Source organism: Neodiprion fabricii, chromosome 2 (genome assembly GCF_021155785.1).
Source record: "Neodiprion fabricii isolate iyNeoFabr1 chromosome 2, iyNeoFabr1.1, whole genome shotgun sequence".
Lineage (NCBI taxonomy): Eukaryota > Metazoa > Arthropoda > Insecta > Hymenoptera > Diprionidae > Neodiprion > Neodiprion fabricii.
Window position 1 is genome coordinate 38,289,449 of NC_060240.1, and position 21,596 is coordinate 38,311,044.

The 21,596-nt window shown below is 40.0% G+C and overlaps 3 protein-coding genes across 5 annotated transcripts in view; 1 reads left to right on the forward strand and 2 right to left on the reverse strand.

Annotated features, from left to right (window-relative positions):
- Window positions 1-14,589, forward strand: part of LOC124176371 (trehalase-like) — a 29,924-nt gene extending 15,335 nt beyond the window's left edge. For both annotated transcript variants that reach the window (XM_046557584.1, XM_046557583.1), the window contains exons 7-10: window positions 859-1,099; window positions 1,621-1,820; window positions 4,224-4,392; window positions 9,900-14,589. In XM_046557584.1, the coding sequence (XP_046413540.1) occupies window positions 859-1,099; window positions 1,621-1,820; window positions 4,224-4,391 (609 nt within the window). In that variant the 3' untranslated portion in view covers window position 4,392; window positions 9,900-14,589. The remainder of the gene's footprint in view (window positions 1-858; window positions 1,100-1,620; window positions 1,821-4,223; window positions 4,393-9,899) is intronic.
- Window positions 10,231-13,644, reverse strand: LOC124176373 (B9 domain-containing protein 1-like). 2 transcript variants are annotated; one of them, XM_046557589.1, is made up of 5 exons: window positions 13,513-13,644; window positions 12,088-12,199; window positions 11,674-11,782; window positions 11,063-11,181; window positions 10,231-10,741 (listed from the first exon to the last, which is right to left on the reverse strand). In XM_046557589.1, exons 1-5 carry the CDS (start codon window positions 13,636-13,638, stop codon window positions 10,638-10,640), a joined length of 570 nt encoding a protein of 189 aa, XP_046413545.1. In that variant the 5' UTR covers window positions 13,639-13,644; the 3' UTR covers window positions 10,231-10,637. The 2 variants fall into 2 exon arrangements, with proteins under 2 accessions (XP_046413545.1, XP_046413546.1); XM_046557590.1 differs by having other exon boundaries at window positions 10,231-10,758.
- Window positions 14,338-19,545, reverse strand: LOC124176370 (aconitate hydratase, mitochondrial-like). Its single transcript, XM_046557582.1, has 9 exons — window positions 19,389-19,545; window positions 18,262-18,416; window positions 17,980-18,146; window positions 17,418-17,827; window positions 17,013-17,358; window positions 16,423-16,625; window positions 15,667-16,229; window positions 15,226-15,574; window positions 14,338-15,089 (listed from the first exon to the last, which is right to left on the reverse strand). Exons 1-9 carry the CDS (start codon window positions 19,419-19,421, stop codon window positions 14,949-14,951), a joined length of 2,367 nt encoding a protein of 788 aa, XP_046413538.1. The 5' UTR covers window positions 19,422-19,545; the 3' UTR covers window positions 14,338-14,948.
- Window positions 19,546-21,596: the final 2,051 nt, after the last annotated feature.

Genomic DNA, 21,596 nt, shown 5'->3' on the forward strand with positions numbered 1-21,596 from the left:
ACGAAGCCCATGATGCGTCAAGTATTGCAAAACAACGATCTAGGATCTATCAATCATACAACGTATCAGCCAAGATCCACAGTTTTTATATGAAGTGACTCCGCCTTGATTTCTCAATGGAATTCTCAACCCGGAAATTCTCACGTCTGGCACAAATAATCCCTGTAACTCTTGCATCACCAGATGCGATTGTAAGCAGTACGTAGGCTTCAATAACAGGCTAATTCGAACCGAAGGGGAAACATGAATTGTTTTACGCGAATTGCACAAAATGAAGTAGCCCGATTGGAAATTCGCCAACAATACGATTCCGAGCACATCGGTACGATTCTGGCAACCGTAGAAATAGAACGACGAGAAATGCTTTTTTACAATTGAAACGTCCCCTCGTAGAATATCAAATTCATCCCATTGACGTACGCACAAGCAAGCTTATACACCAAATTATAAACCGGTACAACGGTACACTTGCCGTATTGGCAAATGTGTTCTGGGGATTCGTAAAAGTAACTCGTTTGCGAAATGAAAACGCAGGTTGCGACACCGCGTTCGTGACGTTGTCGCGGAATATTTCGAATCCACGTTACCGGGTGTAATTGAATTAATTGGCCACGTCTTCCACCGAGTGACCCTAATCGAGTCCTGACCCAGGCTATTTCGGCCAAAATTCACCGCCCAGCTTCGCCTCAGCACAGAGACAAAGCTCACGTGCTCCGATCGCCTGGGCTAGCTTTTATTCGTTTATTTATTTCCTTTTTTCCGTAATCTTTGTCTTCTTCTGAAAAGGATCGAACGTAGTAAAAGCTTTAGCCTGCCTGTAATTACGCTTCGTATAAATTTTTTGTGTTCTGGTTACAGAAATCTGAGTACTGGGGCAAGATGGCCAACCTCATTCAAGACGGGCTTGACAACGTTCTCTGGAACGAGCAAGAAGAGATGTGGCTCGATTACGACATCGAACAGCAGAGATCGAGGAATCGGTACTACGCCTCTAACTTCGCTCCCCTTTATTGCGGAAGCTACAATCGTTCGAAGGCCAAGGATCTCGCCGGGAGCAGCGTTCGACATCTTGAAAAACACGGCATCACGCAGTTTATGGGTGAGTTCGATGAATTTTATCATCAAAAGAAAATAAACAAGAATGAAAAAAAAAAAAATGTCGAATCAATCCTTTTTGTTGTATCGCAAGTACCGGGCTTGCTATTTTTACTTCAGAACTGCTGGTATTGCTCGCGAATCGTAAGGACCATGTACCTTTTTTAGTACCTATCCCCGTTATCAAATTCTCCATAAATTTTCCTCGCTGAAGTGAAAGTAGAGCTTTTCAATGGATAGACGTCTGGTACGCATCGTCGGTCTATCATTCCCGCATCGACGTCAAATGCGCCTTTGTGTCTGGGTACGGAATTTTTTATCGTATCCGTGAAGGGGTCATAAAAAAATCACCGTGATTCTTTATCCTGCAAATCGTCCGGCACAGTCAGGGAAAAAGCTCCCGGGATCTTGTCTAGTTATCCACAAGCCGAATTGAAATTAGAGAAAACAGGTCTATTTTCCCTGCCTGGAAGTAATTACGTAATTGGGACCGAATGAAACCTTGCGTGACGGATTCCTTCGCAGGAGGCAGCCCCGTTTCTAAGGACAACACCGGGGAGCAATGGGATTATCCGAACGCCTGGCCCAACATGCAATCGGTGATAGTGTTCGGCCTTCAAAGAACCGGATGGGAGCCTGCCACGTCCTTGGCGAAGGTCCTGGCGACCAGATGGCTCCACTCGAACTACCTTGGATTCTCCGAGTACGGAGTGCTGTTTGAAAAGGTGAGGATATCCGCAGGGCGGAGGAACGAACCGAGGAAAAGTGAATGAACGAAGGGTGCGGAATGCCTGATAATCTCGAAATTTTATCACCTTTGGTGAGTTTCGTTCCCAAGACGATGCGCGGCTGCGTGAAATAGATCGCGTCGCTTTGCCGGAAATATTTTTCGCGAATGAAGAGAGAAAGATAAATTTATGGGGAAAGAGCTTGAGAGGAAGAGTGGAATTTGTCAAGTTCTCGCGAAATAAATATCCTGCGTCAAGGCGGTAAGTAACGATGCTTGCGGAGCATTACGGGCTGCAAATTCAAATCTCTCGGTGAGAATAAGGTCGTTATATACCCGACGCAGCGGCACGTGACAGGGACGGATGTTCACCGCCCCGACGTTTCGAAATATCTCTTTGCGGATGCGGAGGGTGGAACAAAACCTGGATGTGTGGATGAAATATAAATAAGACGGGTTATAAATAAAATCCTGCGAAGCGATGGGACCTGGATATATATCGGATAATACGGCGGTCCGTTTCGGTATTTTTGGGATATTCGATAAGGTGGACAGCTTCGTTCGAGTATATCAGAGAAAATCCGATTTGCGTAGGAGAATTCACAAGGAAGATATATACCCGAGGGCTGACAAAGAATCAGACCCATCTTCAGGTCGAGCTGAGTAATATGGACGTTGGATTCGGAGTGAAAATTTCTAACCAAGGATCTCGCGGTCCTGAATTATTCAAGATCTCCCGCCGCCATTAATTATTGCGCTCAAAAGGAAACCCAGTACGCACATATTGCATCAAAATGTATTAAAATGACTGAAAAATTTTCACAGATACCGATTGTCATTGAACTAATTACAAGTAGAGTTGGAATTTTTCTCGAGACTCAAAACAGTTTATACGCGAGTGAAAATTCGTTGAAAAAATTCTGCAGCAATTTTGGAATAATTTTATTGAAATAGAACAGAGAAGATTTACCCGCTAAAATAATTTCCTGCTACATACTGAGATGAATTTTCTGCCATGGAAATACATTTTATAAACGTGCGTGTGTCTAAGAATTGCAATCTGTACTTATGGGGTTTTATTACGATCTCGTGGAATTCTAGTCGTAACTATTTTATCTGCGACACAATGCGTTATGCTGGAGAATTATACGAAGGCGCAAGTTTTCTGAAAGACGTTGTTTGGCGCGTCGTAAAACGGGACCGGAATAAATATAACGCCAGATTGCGTTGTACGTTTCAATTTAATTCAAAATCCTTTGGCCTCTGGCCCTTTGGAGGCTCGGAAAGCAATGTAACTTGGGTAATTTGTAATTTGAAATTTAATTTATTGATATGCGGTGGCCTTCAATCAGGCCAAAGGGATGCTACGTACTTGGATTATATACGTATTTGGGAAATGATTTAAACCGCCACGGGACGGGATTAACACGACGCTGCTCCGAAGGTGCTCGCATATATTACTGCATCGAAATTTGTTATTTACACCACGCATTTATGTAATATTTTCGAAGCGGTAATAATAATACGCGATATGTGTGACACGCATTTGCATACATAATGCAAATATTAGATATACTGTGGAGTTTATATATTGAAAAAATATACGACTTTTCACCTTTAAAACCATAGTAAAAGCAATTTCCCATGATTTTTTTTCAAGTATTCAAACAGCTTCATCGATTTTTTCCAGATTTAGTAACCTGAAATGTTATTTGAAATTAAACGCTTTGCATAATTAACTCGTATATTTCACGATACGCTACGCGTTAAAGGGTTGAGTGTAATATTTACGATCATGGAATAAATGTGTGGCTGAATTGTAGTGTATAAGCTTCATTAAGTGGGTTAAGAATTACGATGCTTTATTAAAGGACTTTGGCGCACAATGTAAGTTTTGATAACACTTTTGGACGGTATGAGACGCGTTTGTACGGTGGGGATTTAAAATTCCAAAGTCATATAATAATAAATTCAAGAGCAGCAATTCCGCTGAACTCCGCAAGGAGCTGGGAATGATTGAAATTCTTTTTAATTTATGATAAGAAGGGTCTTATTAAACGACCCGCAAATTAAGAAAATGTTAATCAAGCACGATCAAGCTACAGGAGACTTTCCTGCCATTCGACGTTAAATTCTGTACGATTAAAGCCGCTGACTCATCGATCGCGTTGAAATTGGCATGCTTACAGCTTTATCAGTTTTCTTTTCTTCCTTTCGCTACCTCGCGTTCAAACGTCAAAATAAATGAAATTGGACCGTCAAAGAGCTGCGGCTATACTTGAGTTATCCCTGAGTGAACTTATAAATCCGAAATTTTATTCCCGTCTGCTTGGCAACCGGCTGATTACCGCGTCTGTTCATCTACCGGTTTAATTCCAACACTGTTATTTTAATTTTTCAGTACAGTGCAATCAACCCAGGAAAGTATGGAGGCGGGGGTGAATATAACGTGCAAACCGGCTTCGGGTGGACACTCGGAGTGATAATGGAGTTCATGGACCAATGGGGTGAGAGTATAAGCAGCGAAGATAGCGCGTCGAATTCGGACAGTGACGCAGCTGAGAGATAAGGTGAGATTTCGAATTAATATTCGCTATTTTTACTCGGTTCAATCTATTTTCGAAAGATGAATATAGGTATATTATACGTTAATAAGGGAAATAACCGCACTGATTTTATCGCTGCTACACGAATGCGGTATCGATATCTTTAATATATAACAATGTATAATAATAGATAAACGTTTACTATACATTGCCTGGTGAAAGACAAGGGAAAACATTTTCGCTGGCCTACGTAAAACGCCACGAAAGGTTTTTCGTCGCCTTTATCGACGTATAAAAAAGAAGGTGGTGAAAAATAAAAGAAGTTTTTGCCTGGCGCGTAATAAAAAAAACTTCTTCCTAGCCAACGGATGTTCAAAGAGGTACTAAAAATGTTTATCGAATTACTTAAGGCCGTCCCATCTTCAAAAATGGGGGGCCGAGGGGGAATGAAAATGAGAATATTTATAATTACAATTAAGAGTTAGCGAGGGGTGATAAAACGCGAGAATTATATTTCTTACGGAAAGGCGGCCTGGGGAAAGTCCTGTTAGGACATTCCGAGCGCAATTTACTTCTCAACTGACGATGAATAGAATTTCTCTCTCAGATCGTACGCCGTTTATTATACATACCTAATTCTCTTGCGATTAAAGGTAAACAAGGAAAGCAAACCGAACCCTTTGCGGTTGAAGATTAAAAGAAATAATTGGAAAGCAATAGAGGTATTTACCGAAGTGTCGAAGAGAGTCTTATAATCTGATTGCAAATGTCGAAGAATTCGAAACCGGAAAGCGATCGCAGGATATCCGCCATTCATTATTCGCGGAATCCGGAAGTTTGGTACTCGTGAACAAAGTAACTCGGAAGAATTGAAAAAATATCTGATTGTAGGTTTCGCTAAATTTGTAACATTAAAAAATTATTACATGCAATCCAGTCTTCATCTAATTCATGCAAAGTGAAATTTTTATAAATTACGGGATAATCAATTTACGGAACCGGACTTTATATTCGGTAGATAAAGATTGAAATATTACCATCAACTGTCGAGGACGGCCACTTTGCACCTCGTGAGAGTCGTTTAGCTATTCCCAGTCGAGCAATACATATTTCTAATGTAAATTTTCACGGGATTGTAGGAAACCCCAAGTCCCGCGTGAAAATTTTATTTTTGTTAGTTAATCATTTATTTTTCTTAAAGAATTTTCCTATTACAGAGAAAAGTAAATTCTCTAGTTGAAATGAACATATTTTCTATCCTCAAACGTAATTTAACTGAAACTCATTAAAATTATACACACACGTGCGCGGGTACCCTTGCAAATAATTGGCAATTGCGGGAAATTACGGTATTATTTTTCAGAAGGTGTAAATATGAAATATCGAATCAGGTTATGGAAATATATGAAACGTTTTTTTTTTTTTTTTGTTTATTGGTTTGTTTTATTTGGAATAATCATATTTTAATTATACGTTTCGCGGTATTCGCACTAAAATCCATCGTTCAGGCAGGTTTCTCAAATAACCGATAAAAAATTATTCCCTTATTGAAATACACTCGAAACGATTCATGCCCCTTCAGTTTATCGAATATATATATATATATATATATATATATATATATATAGTTGAATAGTACATTATGGATCGTAATAAACGAAAAGAAAAAACCAAAAGAACATTTTTCAAACGTATTCCCGCGGTAAGCTGCAGGAAAAATTTTAAATGTCAAAGGTAAATCTTTGGCATGAAGCACGAGTCATTAAGCCAAACTGGCGAGCGTCCAACAATTAACCAACTTGCTCGTAACTTGGTTTGTTTTTTAATTTTCCTCTCCTTCGCGTTCTCCGTTTTCCCCGGGAGCACGAGAAAAAAAAAAAAGAAAAATACAGGTAAATAATTTACAACGTTAACAATCGACAAGGTCGGAAAGTCGAAGTCACTTGTAGAGCCAGAATATTTCCGGTTATGTACCAGCTGGGATTATTCCCGCCAGCAACATTTCTGCAGCTCGGATGATCTAGTCTGGAATAGCCGCACTCTCGGTTATATGGTAGAATCGTGTTGAGAATTCTGGATTATGTATTTCTGTAGTAGAGTCCTTTGGGGATTCGCAGGACTCGAGGCCTGAGCGCGAGGCGGAGCAACGACAAAGTCTTGCTATATAAGCCCCGCAGTTATCTGCGATTCTCCTTTTCTCTTTTGCTTTTTTCTTTTATTTAATTTCCTTCTTCCACCGAAATTGGCGCTGGTGGAACCCTGTCGTTTCCCCCGGCAGGACCGTCGACGATCATTTGCATTTGTTAAAGCGGACAACTTCCACTGGGAAAGTTTGCAGCCGTTCTGATGTGAAAAGCGCTCTTTTACTTGTATTATGTATTATTTCCATTTAATACGTACAGGAAATGTCTTATTGCCCTGTAACTCCTCTCTTTCCTTCTTTCTCCCCGTCACTCCTGCACTTATCGTTATTATCATTATCATTATACGTAAAGTGTTACTAACATCATGCAAAGAACCTACAAGACGTATATTCAGGGTGACGGAGCCTCAAGGGATCTGTGAAACGAACGTGACCAGATCCATGGAATCTTCACATACAGTGTATTATACCGTATGACGTATCGCGTGCGAAAGAATGTTAAGAAACTGAGAGAGGATGAAGATCGAAAGATCTAAAAGTCCCGCAGCTGATCGTGATCACGTGCGACGCTAAAAACAAAGCAAAATAATACAAATCGAAGCGAAAAAAAAAAAGAAATTATTCTGCGAAGAAGATCGATATTGCACGAGAAAAACTTTCAATAGCGGTGTTATTACGTGTACATTGGTAAAATTAAAAATAATTGGATCAAAAGTATCGTATATTATGCCCAAACGAATTTCGGCATCTGAATTTAATTTGACGAGCAATTTTCCGCGCCAGTACGTGACGCAGTGAAGCTGGAGGCGCGGCCGTGTTGAACCGGATGAATTTCCGACGTAAATATTTGATTCGGCTCTCAGGAGAATAGATGGGAGAAAGACGGAGGAGGAGGAGAAAGAAGCGTGAGGAAGTCGGAAAGACGAGGGAACGAGCTAGGTGTGAAAAAAAAAAAAAAAAAAAAAAAAAAAACGCCATTTCACATACGAATATCTCGCGAGAGACGAAATGAGCTCTGAACCGCAACACCTCCGACTGAACTCCCCCGTGAAGTGGGGGAAAAAAATTAAATTTATTCACACGTACGTATACATCTGATATACTTGAAAATTCGCGTCGAAGACTGCAGATAAGACGAGAGATATGGGTATTATTCTCATAAAACAAAAAAAAAAAAAAGAAGAAGAAGAAACGCGGTGAAACGTGCTAATTCTTGTTTCTTACCGATGCAGTTTTACCATGCGATTTTTATTGTAATCAAGTAATCGTTATGCTAATGACGCGTTAGGAAGATAAACTTAATTCTATTTTAATCGTCATATTCATCGTCACTCGAATGAGTTTGCAATCGCAGGCATGGTTAACTTATGCCTGGAAATAATTGCTCAAAACCACGAGCAATAATTATCTCATCTGTTCGATCAACCTTCGATTCCTCATTGAATTCGAACATACGCGCAACAACGATGCAGTGAGTGGAAAAGTTGCTAATTTCTATTCGATTACAGCGAACAGAGCGTAACGAGTATCGTGGAATTCGATATGGAGGTACAGGTATTCGGAATTAATTGAGCGTGGATATCTGAGGATGTACTTCATTCGGCAGTTATATACTTTTCCGCTCGACTGATTTTCACTGCATTTCCGATCAATCGACGCGACGGTCGCACAACAAATATCCTGCGATTATTTATCTGTTCAATGCAGAGGCAGTTTGAAAATCCGGTATCTTCAGACTACTGCGTCAATTTTTATCGTGCAATATCAGCTTCGCGTAAATTGGCCGAGAAAAGTCGTCGGTCTTTTCGCGCGTGATTATACGACGCATTGTATCACGAGAGAAACAAATTATACGCGACGAAAATAATGCGGTAAAAATCAGTTCCAAGGGTCTGGATTTCGAACGTGGGAAGCAGTGCAGCGGTGTTTCAGGGATGTCAGAGTTGAAAGGCAGCATCGCGAGTAAGAAAATCCCAACTCAGGACGATGTTCGTTTCGCGTTGCCTTCGGCAAAATTCTTGTGTACTTCTCGTTATGAGAATCCCGTAGTTGTTCGCCGTTTTTTCTAAGGACCTTTCGCTGATGAAACAACGGCTAATATCCCAAAGAATCCCCGACACGCGAACGCGGATTTAAATCGTATCAACGTGCGCGTTTTACTCGATCGTCTGATCCTTGCAGATCCTGCGGCGGTCCGACAAGATCATCACGCCTACCTTTATTCACGGCTTCTGCAAGGCGGTGCTTGCATCGACGCTGCATTATGCGGTGTTCTTTATTGTCCTCGGCATTTATTACGCAGCCTTTATTGCAACTTATTACGCCCGTCTTCTTTATATGCACAAGCCGGTGATAAGCAGAGTTTTACCGCCCTCTTCGGAAAGGTTGCACAGCTTCTATAATACTTCGTTTCGACAACGTTTACTGCCGAATATTCTGCGGACAAGGCGACGACTGAAAGCGACGTAACTTGCCCGATTTCAGCCTCATGAACAACCGGTGATGTACTTTATTTTATTGAATCATATTGGAGAAATGGTCTAAATTTAAATCACAACTGATCGCGGTTTTCGAAGTTATGTGTTTTGCGGTAAGGGGAGGAACTCGTATTTTCAATGTGCGTCATTTGGAAAGAAATCGATAAAAGCGATAATTCCCGATCTAGAATTTGCCATTCAGGTATCCACCCTTTTCTTTTTCCCACAGACCGATACTCTGAGCTTTTCCTTTCGTGTTTATTTTACAATTAGCCTTTTGCTCGTTCAGTTTGACTCTGCGTAGATCGATTCGCGACGGCAAATACTTGTGCAAAGCCAGTGTAATATAGGTATAACGGCTGGGAATTTGGTCGACGAGTGAAACGACGTACTTTCTCTCCTAGGAAAGCACCGCGTATCGGTGGGACAAACGACGGACGCTTTAATCTATGTGCTTGAAAGAGGATGATCGTGATCAAGCCCCTGAAGCCCCGGTATTTTCATCGCTTAAACGATCCTCCACTACACGCGAAACGACGCCGATCAATGAAAGCGTACTCGATGCGACTTGCCGCGTCCAGCTGGAGTCCGATACCTCATTTTACCCTCAAACCACGAAAACCGTGATCGAACAGGATCGCTCGATTAATTCAGCCTCAATTAGCCGCCCCCGCTTTATGCTCTCGAACGTATGCGAACCACCAGCACGGCGACGAGGGAATGATTAAAGATTGAATTCGAAACTTTCGTTCTCGACCTTTTTCTCGTTATAACGTCCCCGAGAATTGAACACGCGCCAAAATTACCAATTGAAAACGAATTGGGTTGCACAGTTGGACGAATAAGGTTCTGATAATATTTCAATCAATGGACTAACATCTGAATAAATTTCTCTCATTTATCTGTTCCAGGTCCCTCAGAATTCAGGCATTATACGTAAATACCTCAGAAGAAAAGTTCACCGAGAGCGCTTTCGTTGAGAATTAGTCTACAATGATTTACTTAAGAAAGACGCTCGGCAAATATTAGTCGTTATACCGTATACGATAAGGGTGGTAAAATAATCCGGTCCTAATTGTTTTCCAATAATATAACCGACAATATTAATATCTACGAAAAGTGCGATAAAACTGTGGAGAAAAAGGAAAAAAAAAAAATACCGTGTTGCAAAAATAGAAAAGCATAGTGATTCTTACGGGCAAAGTGCAACTGTTTTAAAACAAATTTTTGAAACATGTGTTGAATAAATATTGTAATGCGAGGAGTGTCAAATGCGTTCGCCATCAGGAACTTGCTGAATGAACGCCGTAACAGTATTTTTATGATAATAAAGCACGGTACAGAGAAATACGCTTAAGTGGATGTAATAATTGACAATACGTTACGTTTGAATACCGGCAGATTCCATTAGTATAAATTCCATAATATAATGCCTAATTTACCTGCGAATAGGCCGCGTATGATGTACGTATACCTCGACGTATACAGATGTGCTGGAGACATCATAAATACGGTTCATCTAATTACAGGTTATTTATTTGTAATATAAACATACAATACATGCGCATGTGCATACGTGTACATACAGGGTTTTGGCAATAAACATACAAAGCATAATATTTATTCAAGGGTTTCGATAACGTATAGTGTTACCTATCCGCCTGCTGGCCGTTGCTGTAACCCAGTTTAAAAAAATCCTTCATCGATACGTTAAAACGCACTGTAATAGTTCCTTGGGAAATCATCCTCGTGACTGAAAAAATAATATCCCTAAATTTTTCAAATTTAAAACTGCGCTGAATTGGAAATATTAATATTACAGTAGGTGCAATTTTAAATTTGCCAAAGACGAGCTCTAGTGTTATTGTGCCAAGCTCTGTTCACGTCGAATATTGTTCGTGAAGTGTGGTGAAAAATAAAATACATTGACGATCGCGAGTTTCCTCGCGAAATAAAAGTATCGCTCAGCTTTATGCGTTATAATGCGGTAAGAAACCGAGGCAAGCGACGTGCGAAAATAAATGTGTCGTGTGTCGTGTAAGCTGTGGATGTTGGGTATTCGAATGGTTCTTACGCTCTCGCCCTCCGCCAGTTGCGAGTATCGTTGGATCTATTAGTTCCGGTCTCCTTCCGGAGAACCAGGCAATAAATTGTTGCAATATCGAAGAAGATTGCGGAACATACACAGCCACCCTGAAAACGAAACGTTTGCGCTAATGAAACTGATTACATACCTTGCCAAAAGTGGCTGTAAATTCTAATGTTCACTTATTTATTTGTTTTTTTATTTATTTTTTTGTATCGATTGCGCAGAAAATTAAGCGGTCACTTTTAAATATTATCTACAATTTTTTCCACCAAAATGAAGCGTATCGTTTATTTATGCATGTTAAAAAAAAAATTGAAGCTTAAGGGAAACGAGAAGAGATCTGATATTCGAGGGCAAAGTGGGTAAGTGGAAAAAAATGGGGTCACGTCATTCTTGAACTGCCTCTGCAGGTCGTACGGCTGACGTGCCTTATCAAAAGGACATTTCTCGCTTCGCAGAAATTGAAAAATAAACGTCCGAATTAATTGCTGTGTAAATTTTTATTCCACGGTTCGATCGAGACAGTTGAACGACTATGATGCAATTCCACTCAAATATAAGCGGGCGTCTGAAAAATGTGGATAAAATTGAAGTACTTTTTTGTGTGCGTGCCAGTCGCGAGTGGCAAGTGACAAACTCCGTAGCCTCTAACCACATCATGGCCAAAACAGTCCAAACCGTAAACTGACAGAATCAACTGAGGCCCTAAAACAGATGGAAAATGGTATTTAGTAAGTGCAATCGATGTATTTTGCTATTTGAAAACGTAAAAAAAAAAAAAAATTCAATGTTGAGAACGTCTGATATCTTATCGTGCCACGGGTGATTATGCATTGCTGCGATAAGAATATTGTTACGTCTAGTATTTAATCTTTTAAATTCTACGTATACTAATTGTAGTCAAAACATTTTGAAACTTGGCAAACATTGTAAAAGGTGGTTGTTCTGTTGTATTTTTTTTTTTTTTATTTCTATTTTCTTATTTTTATGGGTTTTCAAGCTATACCTACATCCCTGGGGATTGATACTCTTGAACGCAATATCGAGAGGAAAGTTCCAAACAGCAACCTGGCGAGCGTCGATGCTTTTTTTACTCATTTGCGTAAGCCCCTCCTCGATTCCCTGTGGAGTTGAAAAATTTTGGTTTACAATTCTACATGCGACATACTGTATATTATTCAAATCGGCGGAATTGTTATTGAGAGGAGATCGTAGAAATGAAAATTATCGGTGCGATACACCCCTGTTTTACATGTACTGTAGAGGAATCTTTGAGGATGATACCCTACGAAAGCCTTTTGTCACGTTTTTCTTCCCAGCGTTTCAATTGTAGTCACGAATTCTCACAACCAGCTACCTCATGATCCAATCTCGAGAGCGACAAGAGCACGTGCGCTCAATCCCCGGTTGTGAATATTTTCCCATTCAATTTATGCCGCGGTATAACCGCGGGTGAATACTTGGGTTACTCATAGAGACGAAATTCTTTCAACGAAATTTAATAACCTTAAGTGATATCTATACTTCGATGTGGTTATGAGCTGTATGGGTAATTCTTTCGAGAGCGGAAGAAAACAAGAGGAATATAACAATAAAAGAACAGTATACCAAACTCCTTTCCTTTCATCAAGATTATTTGAAACTATCAAGATTAAGTGGGTGAATAAATTTCTGCAAAAATCGACCAAGCCGTCCGTATTATGTATGTTATAACATGTAGCGTTATTAAAAGCTTGGAAAGCGATTATTTGAATGACATGACTAAAGGCAAGCAGGATCTTGTGCTGTACGCGAAGCCTAACATTTGAATATAAAATAAATTTATCATCTAGCCCGTAATTAATTGGGCACTTAAATTTTATGGCTATAACACCCAGGAATAATCAAGATTCATTCCGCGGTACGTTCATCGACATGTACATCGATTATTGATGGAAAAAAAATTCTCCCAACAGAAGTTTATGATTAGCGCAAATCGGAAATCAGATCAGTAACTTTTACGTTATCAGTTTTTATTAACTTACTTTATTCTCTTAAAATATCTAACAGAATGTTACCGACTGATGTGAACACACGAATCACTTCTTGTTACACGGCAGCTGCAGGTAAAATGCAAATCAAGTATTTGAGGAATGTATAAATTATCTCCATCGTTGAATAACTCGCGTGATAATAAATAAATGATTTTGTTGTCGTCACTGGATTGAGCGCGTAGAAATTTTCAAATTAATAACCGAGCAACGGTAGATAATAATTGAAACTTTTGCCCAGTATTGGTACAATTACGATAGTGGATAAAACAAAAACCATTTTTACAATTTTTCCGTGAGAAATGGAATTGTTAGTACTGAGAAAATTAACCAAGCGGTCGGAATATTGAAATAAAAAAAAAAACACCGATAAGAAAGTAAACCAATAATGTGTGATATGTATACCCTGACGATGCTCCAGTCCGGTCCAAAGTGGTATCCATATTTGCAATACACGTTATCAATGTCATAGAAGTTTGCGTACTCGATCGATCCTGTCACTGATAAGAAAAATTCACCCTCGACTGACATGGATATAAATTACTTCTCCGTCAGATCAGATGATATTTTCTCTATCGACTACCAAAGGTTTGCTTTTACGCGTTCGCGTTACTATTTGTTGTGAATTTCGTCATTCTGCGTTGTCATGACGATATCCGCGCGTTTCGACGATTAACGGGTAAAACGCCTGATGAAGTTTGGACAAGCAACTTGCGATACATCCGTGGTTCCAAAGATAATTGCGCTAGGCGCTTATATTCTACACCAAATGACAATTCAAGCATTTCATTACGAATTATCAAAATTTTGTTAGGTACTCGGTGATAATAGCTCTTCACTTTTCCCGGTGAACTGATTTATTTCATAAATTTAACGATCGAATTAAAAGTAATGTAAGAACCCAGTGAAACTTTTATTAAAATGATTATTTTTGGAAATAAACTTGCAGTACTCTACTAAAATATACGATCGGTATTGAAGTAGCCACAAAATTATTCAATGAAAAATTTCGACTTCAAACTACTAACGCATACTAGGTAAAACTTTATTAACACGGCAAAAACTGTTAAAAATGACAGCTTTTGCTTTTTAATCGATCGATACAGAGAATAATATATACAATAAGTATTACTGTGTAAATGATATCCTAAGTAACAGTTATTAATGTACTAATGGGCATTATTATTCAGATTAAATCACCGACTTGCTTAATATACAATTTTTTTTTTATACAGAACTGACCCAAGGAGCACTGGTCTTTACGATTCATCTTTTATTCAGTTGGCAAAATCAGACTTGAATGATTGGCAATGGATTATAAAGACGCAGAATAGCATCGTTGAATTGAGACTAAAAAGTAGCTACCGATTTTAGATTTGAGTCTAGTCTTGATTCGAGTTTGAATATACACATCCATAATCAATAATACGTACAATAATTTTGTCAATTGAAGGGAAGTTTCATTACTTATTGTACATCGTACATGCATAAAAAAAAGTATGCAACTTTAGCCCGATTATAAAATTTCTCTAATATCGCATGATTCTTAGTGATAATTAGCTCCCTTAAATTTCAGTTCTCGTAATGAATACTACCTTATATTTGCATTGTTCTATTTCCTAAATATCTACCGTCTGTACGCGTAACTGCCGCTTCAAAAATCAAATTTCTATCGGAACTAAAATTCCCTGTCTACGAACGATTTCGTAAATTTTCCCTATTTGCTTTCGAAAATTCAATACATGTGACATACTAGCTTACTGCTAGTTGACATTTTTGGCATTGTTCGACTTCTCAATTCGACATCTTCATCCTTCGTTTCTTCAGTTTCGTTTACCCCTCTACTTTCCTAGGGCTACTTCCTTCATACGGTTCAATGCTGAGCCTGCTTTAAACCAACCAATCTGCTGCTCATTGAACGTGTGATTCAAAGTGATGGTGTCAACCTTTCCGTCTTTGTGTTTGATTTCTGCCTTGATAGGCTAAAACAAATTAAAAAACAAGACAAATAATCACAAGCACTGAATCAGATGTGTTAATTACTGATCTCATCTGGGAAATAGAATGAAATCTGAAATATAATTTTGGCGTTTAGGTCAAACAACTTTATCAACGAACCTTTCCAGGAGCTAAATCCTTGAGACCAAGGAGGTTGATCTTGTCAGTTGGTTGGATTTTGTCGTAATCACTTGGGTCAGCGAAAGTCAATGGAAGCATACCCTGCTTTTTCAAATTGGTTTCGTGGATCCTAGCAAAACTCTTCACAATTATGGCACGTCCTCCAAGATGTCTGGGCTCGAGAGCAGCGTGTTCCCGAGATGAACCTTCACCGTAGTTTTCATCGCCGATAGTTACCCATCTGACGCCATTCTTTTTGTAATGTCGAGCAACATCGGGAACAGCTCCCCACTCTCCCGTAAGCTGGTTCTTGATTTTGTTGACTTCGCCGTTTTCCGCATTGACGGCACTGAAAAACAAGGAAAATTGGAAACCTCCAAACAAGTAGATAGAAGTGTTTCTAAAAGTTGATAAGAATAATACGTAATAGCGGCCACATACCCGATGAACATGTTGTTAGAAATGTTGTCCAAGTGACCACGGTACTTTAGCCACGGTCCAGCGGCGGATATGTGATCGGTCGTACATTTTCCCTTCGCTTTGATAAGGACGACTAGATCGGTAAGATCTTTGCCGTCCCATTTGTCGAACGGGTCCAGAAGCTGAAGCCTTTGAGATTTGGGATCGACGTCAACTTTGACTGAGCTACCGTCAGCCGGAGGATGGTCGTACGTTTCTTGGCCAGGGTCGAAGCCACGGCTGGGCAGTTCGTCAGCGAATGGATCGTCCAGCAAGAACTCTTTGCCGTCAGCGCCCTTCAGTTTGTCCGTAACCGGGTTGAAATCTAATCGTCCAGCGATTGACAACGCTGTTACCAGCTCTGGACTTGTTACGAAAGCGTGAGTTGCCGGGTTTGCGTCGTTACGACCAGTGAAGTTGCGGTTGTACGATGTTACGATAGTGTTTTTGTCGCCCTTTTTGATGTCTTGACGATCCCATTGCCCAATGCAAGGACCACACGCGTTAGCGAGAACGACGCCTCCGAATTGACGAAGCGTTTCGGCCTGTTTAATAGGGTTACAGAGTTAGTTCGAGATTAAATAAATGTGAAGTAGCATTTTGTTTTCATTGCAAGTGCAACGAGAATTGGTTGTTACTGTGACAATTTCCAACCAAAATGGTTTTCCCAAAGAAAGTCAGTTACTCTCTGTTATTATTATTAACGACGAAACATATGTATTAGGAATATGATATTACAATTCCGTCGCGTTCGATGGTGGCACGAATTTGCTCAGAGCCAGGAGTTACGTTGAAGGTGGATTTGGACTTAATTCCGTGCTTCATGGCCTGCTTGGCAATGCTTGCACATCGGCCCATGTCTTCGTAAGAACTGTTTGTGCACGATCCAATGAGACCGACTTTTATCTCATTTGGCCATCCATTTTTCTTTGCAGTTTCACCTGAAATTTAAAAACTACATAAGCATGCGAAAGCGCCTAAGTAACGAACACATACGGGCATCTGGAGTAACCCAATCTATACTAATCACAGCACAAAATGTTTGAGATTGATTGAATATCGCTTTGTAACAACGTAATCAAACTATGTAGATTCGAATAACTGCATGATCATTAAGATATTGGGGGAAGGGGAGATTATATAATACTACAATGAACAGTAAGCTCTGTTGAACAGGACACAAATTAAAGCAATCAGGTAAATCTTATCGTTTGAATACAAGGTTTCTTTTTCATGATGCCACCAAAAGTATATAGTCGTGAAATAAGGAAAGAACGATAAAATCATGAGGCTCCCCTGTCAATCTTTACTTAAATAATTGAACTCACCCAATTTGGAAATAGGGTGAGCGAGGTCGGGTGTAAACGGTCCGTTGACATGTGGCTCCAGCGTTGAAAGATCCAATTCGATGACCTGGTCGTATTTAGCGTTGGAATCAGCAGTGAGGAGACTCTCCTTGTACTGATCAGCCGCAACGGAAATTTCCCCACGTCCAGTCGCCTTCAGATAATCCTGCATGCGTCCATTGTACGGAAAAACTGAAGTCGTAGCACCAATTTCCGCACCCATGTTACAAATCGTGGCCATACCAGTACAGCTAATGCTGTCCACACCAGGGCCAAAGTATTCTACAATCGCTCCAGTGCCTCCTTTCACCGTCAGGATACCTGCAACCTGTAGAAAATTGTCGTCTTATTATTTTTGCACCGCATTTCATGCACAGCATATCTCACCTTCAGAATGATGTCCTTCGGACTCGTCCAACCTTTGAGCTGGCCAGTCAACTTGACACCAATAACTTTGGGGCACTTCAATTCCCACGGAATATTGGCCATCACGTCAACAGCGTCAGCTCCACCAACACCAATACACAAGCCGCCCAAGCCTCCTCCGTTCGGTGTGTGAGAGTCTGTACCAATCATCAGCAGCCCAGGGAACGCGTAGTTTTCCAGAATAATTTGGTGGATGATACCGGATCCAGGGTTCCAGAATCCAACGCCGTACTTGGCACCAGCTGTCTTCAGGAAATTGTATACTTCCTTATTTACGTCCTTGGCTCGGGCCAAATCTTCAGTTCCACCAATTTGAGCTTCGATCAAGTGATCGCAGTGGATGGTCGAGGGCACAGCGACTTTGGGGAGACCTAAAGGAGAGACAAAAACAGGTAAGCTAATAGAAATTGAATCTATTCAGATACGAAACTATTCTTAGTGTTTAGAATCTTTAGTGAGAATCTTTAGTGAGAAGACTCTTTTATAGATCACTTTTGTCTGAAGAAAAAACAAAATTACTAACCGGAGCTAATGAACTGCAGCATTGCCATCTGTGCTGTAGCATCCTGCATAGCAACACGGTCTGGTCGTAATCTGAGGTAACTCGTTCCACGGACAACATCTTGCGTCTGCGGTTCATCCAGGTGAGAGTACAAAACCTTTTCAGATAATGTCAGTGGTCGGTTGAGTCTGAAAGTAGAATTTCGATTATGATTTCGATCAATTGCTTCATTTTTAAAACTAACTTTGCAAACGTTGGCATGAAGTGAAAAACTAGTCTGGAATCAAATGAAGTAGCTCTCACCGTTTCTTCACGATTTTGATGTTCTCTTCGAGTTTGTCGTAGGGAAGGTAGGTAGTTTGGTCGAATTTGGACATCGCCACCTTTGCGGCGGCGAAGCTCAACGGACTCACGCTGAAACATCTTTGTTGGATGTCGGTAGCAAACCCAGCTAGCCTCTGTTTCGTACAAAAAATCAAATTCATAAACACCAAGGTATATAAAGTAGCTAAAAAGCATTTAGTGTGATGTAGCAATACGTTTGTACTTTTTGGAAATTGATTCTGGGCAGTCAAAGCATTAGCAGGAGCAAAGACAACATAACCTAGAAACGTGGTAGACAATCAATAGTATTCTTTCCTCGTTCAGTTACGTAACTGGAGAGGAGCGAATGGTCTTCTTTTTTCTATTTTTATTGAATGCTTGTTCGGGTTATTTTTGTTTGCATAATACTTCTAGCGTTCAAGAAAAGTGTGCATAACGGAGCTCCGATCATTCACAATCGAGATCGAGTTCACCGCAATGCAGGTTCGTATAGCTGACAATTAATCTTTGAATGAAAAACATCGCTGCGATCTATTTCTGGCGTAAGATGAAAAGTCCAGCTGTAACGCAATTTTGCACCAAGTATATCGATAAGCAAAGCTAAGCAATAAATTGCGTATACCTCAGGATATAAAAATTCAAGTCTAGATATCAAAGTTTACATTGATAAGAGTTTACGAAACGAATAAATCATCGGCGACGAGACGACGCGTATTGCTACTGCAAACTAAAGGCGCAGATCAAAATTTGTAACGGCTACTCGATGTAGTTACGTGCTTCTTCAATGTTTGTTCACAAAATTACAAATGCGCATAATTAGTGCGATATGAACAACAAAAACCGGCCCACCGGTCCAGACAAAGTTCAGAGTTCACCGTCTGCCGATTAATTACTTAATTTGTAAGATTTCGTATGACCTCTGGACGAGGTCGAGGTGGATATCTATCTGCGTGCCGCTTATACAAGAGGTTTTTTAACGTTTTTTTCGATTCAATTTTCGAATCTCGCGAACCGAGTGCGCCGTTGGAATTTCAATTGAAACCCCGGCGTTTTTAATATTCTATGTTTTATTCATTCGTACTTGGTACGAATTGTTTTCCTCATACCTGGGCCTTAAAAACGCGAACGCAATACGACATTGCTGCTCTTCCGCAGGGAAAATCTTGTAGGGTCTTCGTCACTAGCTTACAACTCGGCTACTTCGCGCACGCGCAGACTTGGTAGACTCTCGTGGCAGTTCTTCTCAAACCGGCCACCAGAGAACTGAAAACCTTTTCACCCACTTCGCTTCGACGGCGCCCTGATTCACTTTACGAGACATCGTTTCGACGCGCATGCCCGACGGTCAATTCACACGCTAGATAGAAATGCATTTTTAAACTCGACCAAACAGATTTGCGTTAGAAACGCTAATCGCGGATTTATTGCACGCATTCTCATCCTTTCGCTGAACCTTCTCTGTTCGATGAGAATTAAGGCGATGGTACACTAATCGAGAAATTCCGAAGCGTCGGTACGATTGAGATCGCAGGTGTCTGAAATAAATTGAAAACAGGAGCATGATAAGATACTCAATAAAATTATCAATCAAGTTTTTTTCTCTCTGTTTGATTTGGTTTTTATGACTATTTTCAGAGAACGGAATTCTATCGAAAGAAGGAAACCCTCGATTGCGATTCGTTAAAAATATTACGACGAAGTTGATAATTCAAATCGTTTTTAATATTCTATTAGAGTTGTACTACGCAAGCGAGTATAATACGCCAAATCTACCTCAAACATCAATTGCGTCAACTGATTTGACATGTCAATTGTATCACGAAATGAGACGTGATTGAACACCGTGATATCATGTGTTAGAGAGATGAATGATGTCTCGGTATGTCAAAGGCACGAAACTCGTGATTTTCGTTCCTGCGTGTCCCGCATAGCTTTAAAAATACACGTTTCAAAAATAAAATTGACAACTGAGTGCAGCGATTTTAACACGCAAATTGACGCAAATATATCTCAGACATTATATGACGTTTAAAACCCGTGTACTCTGGACGATTTTTCAATCACGACACGTATTCTGACAAGTGCGCAGATTATTCGGTCGATAAGGGATCTGATGCTGATACTAATGTTCGACTTCCACTTACCGGCTGTTGGTACAGAACATCGCTGTCGATCATTTTGACGTACCCGTTAAAAAATACCCGTCGAACTATTGACATTCTACCTTATCGGCGGTTTTAGAAAGAGCCAACATTCAACAACGTTTATTTTTTTCATAGTTGATTAATAAGTACCAAAAAAGAGCAAGTACTTTCATGGGTACCATGATGTTTATGAGATTGGTAAGGTTGGATTCAATTAAAATGACTTCTTATGTGATTCACATCGATCCAAGATCAAATCATTGATCTCCTCTGTATCGCTACATCTGTAATCTAGAGTTACGCAAAGTTTATTTACTTGTTTTTGAATTTCCATTCCGCTGAATAAATTGAAAATTGCTAACTTCTAAATCGGATTAACAAGATCGAAGTTCAGCATTCAACTTTTCACTCATATAACGATGCAGAGGTGAGAAATAACCCGAAGGAAAAGCGACAAGTCGTTACCTACCTCAATAAGCGCGGTATCATCGCAAAACAATGTCGTCTATCCGAAGTGGGTTGTGCGACACGAATATAAGTATGATATACATGCACTAATGTATAATTTATGGTTTTCGTTTGCTGGTTCATATTGTTCTCTGATGATTATGTAGGTACTACCTCGCACACATAATTGCATGTTATTTGTTTGCAAATGTGCCCCAGGGAAGTGGCGTCAGCCTCCCAGGCAAGAAGTTACATGTTATAACTTTGCTTTTGCGATTATTATATTTTCTCGTTTTGGCATACATTCAGGTATCTGTATTTACAACCGACTGGTTAGTTGGCGCAGACCATTTACACCTACGGCAAGCGCCAAGTGCTTCAGATGAAACTGCAGCGTATAGATTAAAACGGATCATTGAATGCGGAGAACATTTCACCTGTAAATGGATCAAAGAGGTGATTTGTAGGCATTCTATCGCTCATCTGGAGCAGTAGTCCCAAGTATAACGTAATTTATGCCGGAATGTGATATCTTCAGAAGTTCAGAGGTACTAAAATCTTCGTTCACTGCAAGTCGCACTTTCCTTTGGATGGAGAAATTAAATTATCCATTTTGAGGCGGATATTGAAATTTCGATGATGATAATTACTTCCGATTTGTATACAATTGACCTAATATTCGTTTCGAAAGTGTGTAACATCGGTCTTTAATTTTTTTAACTT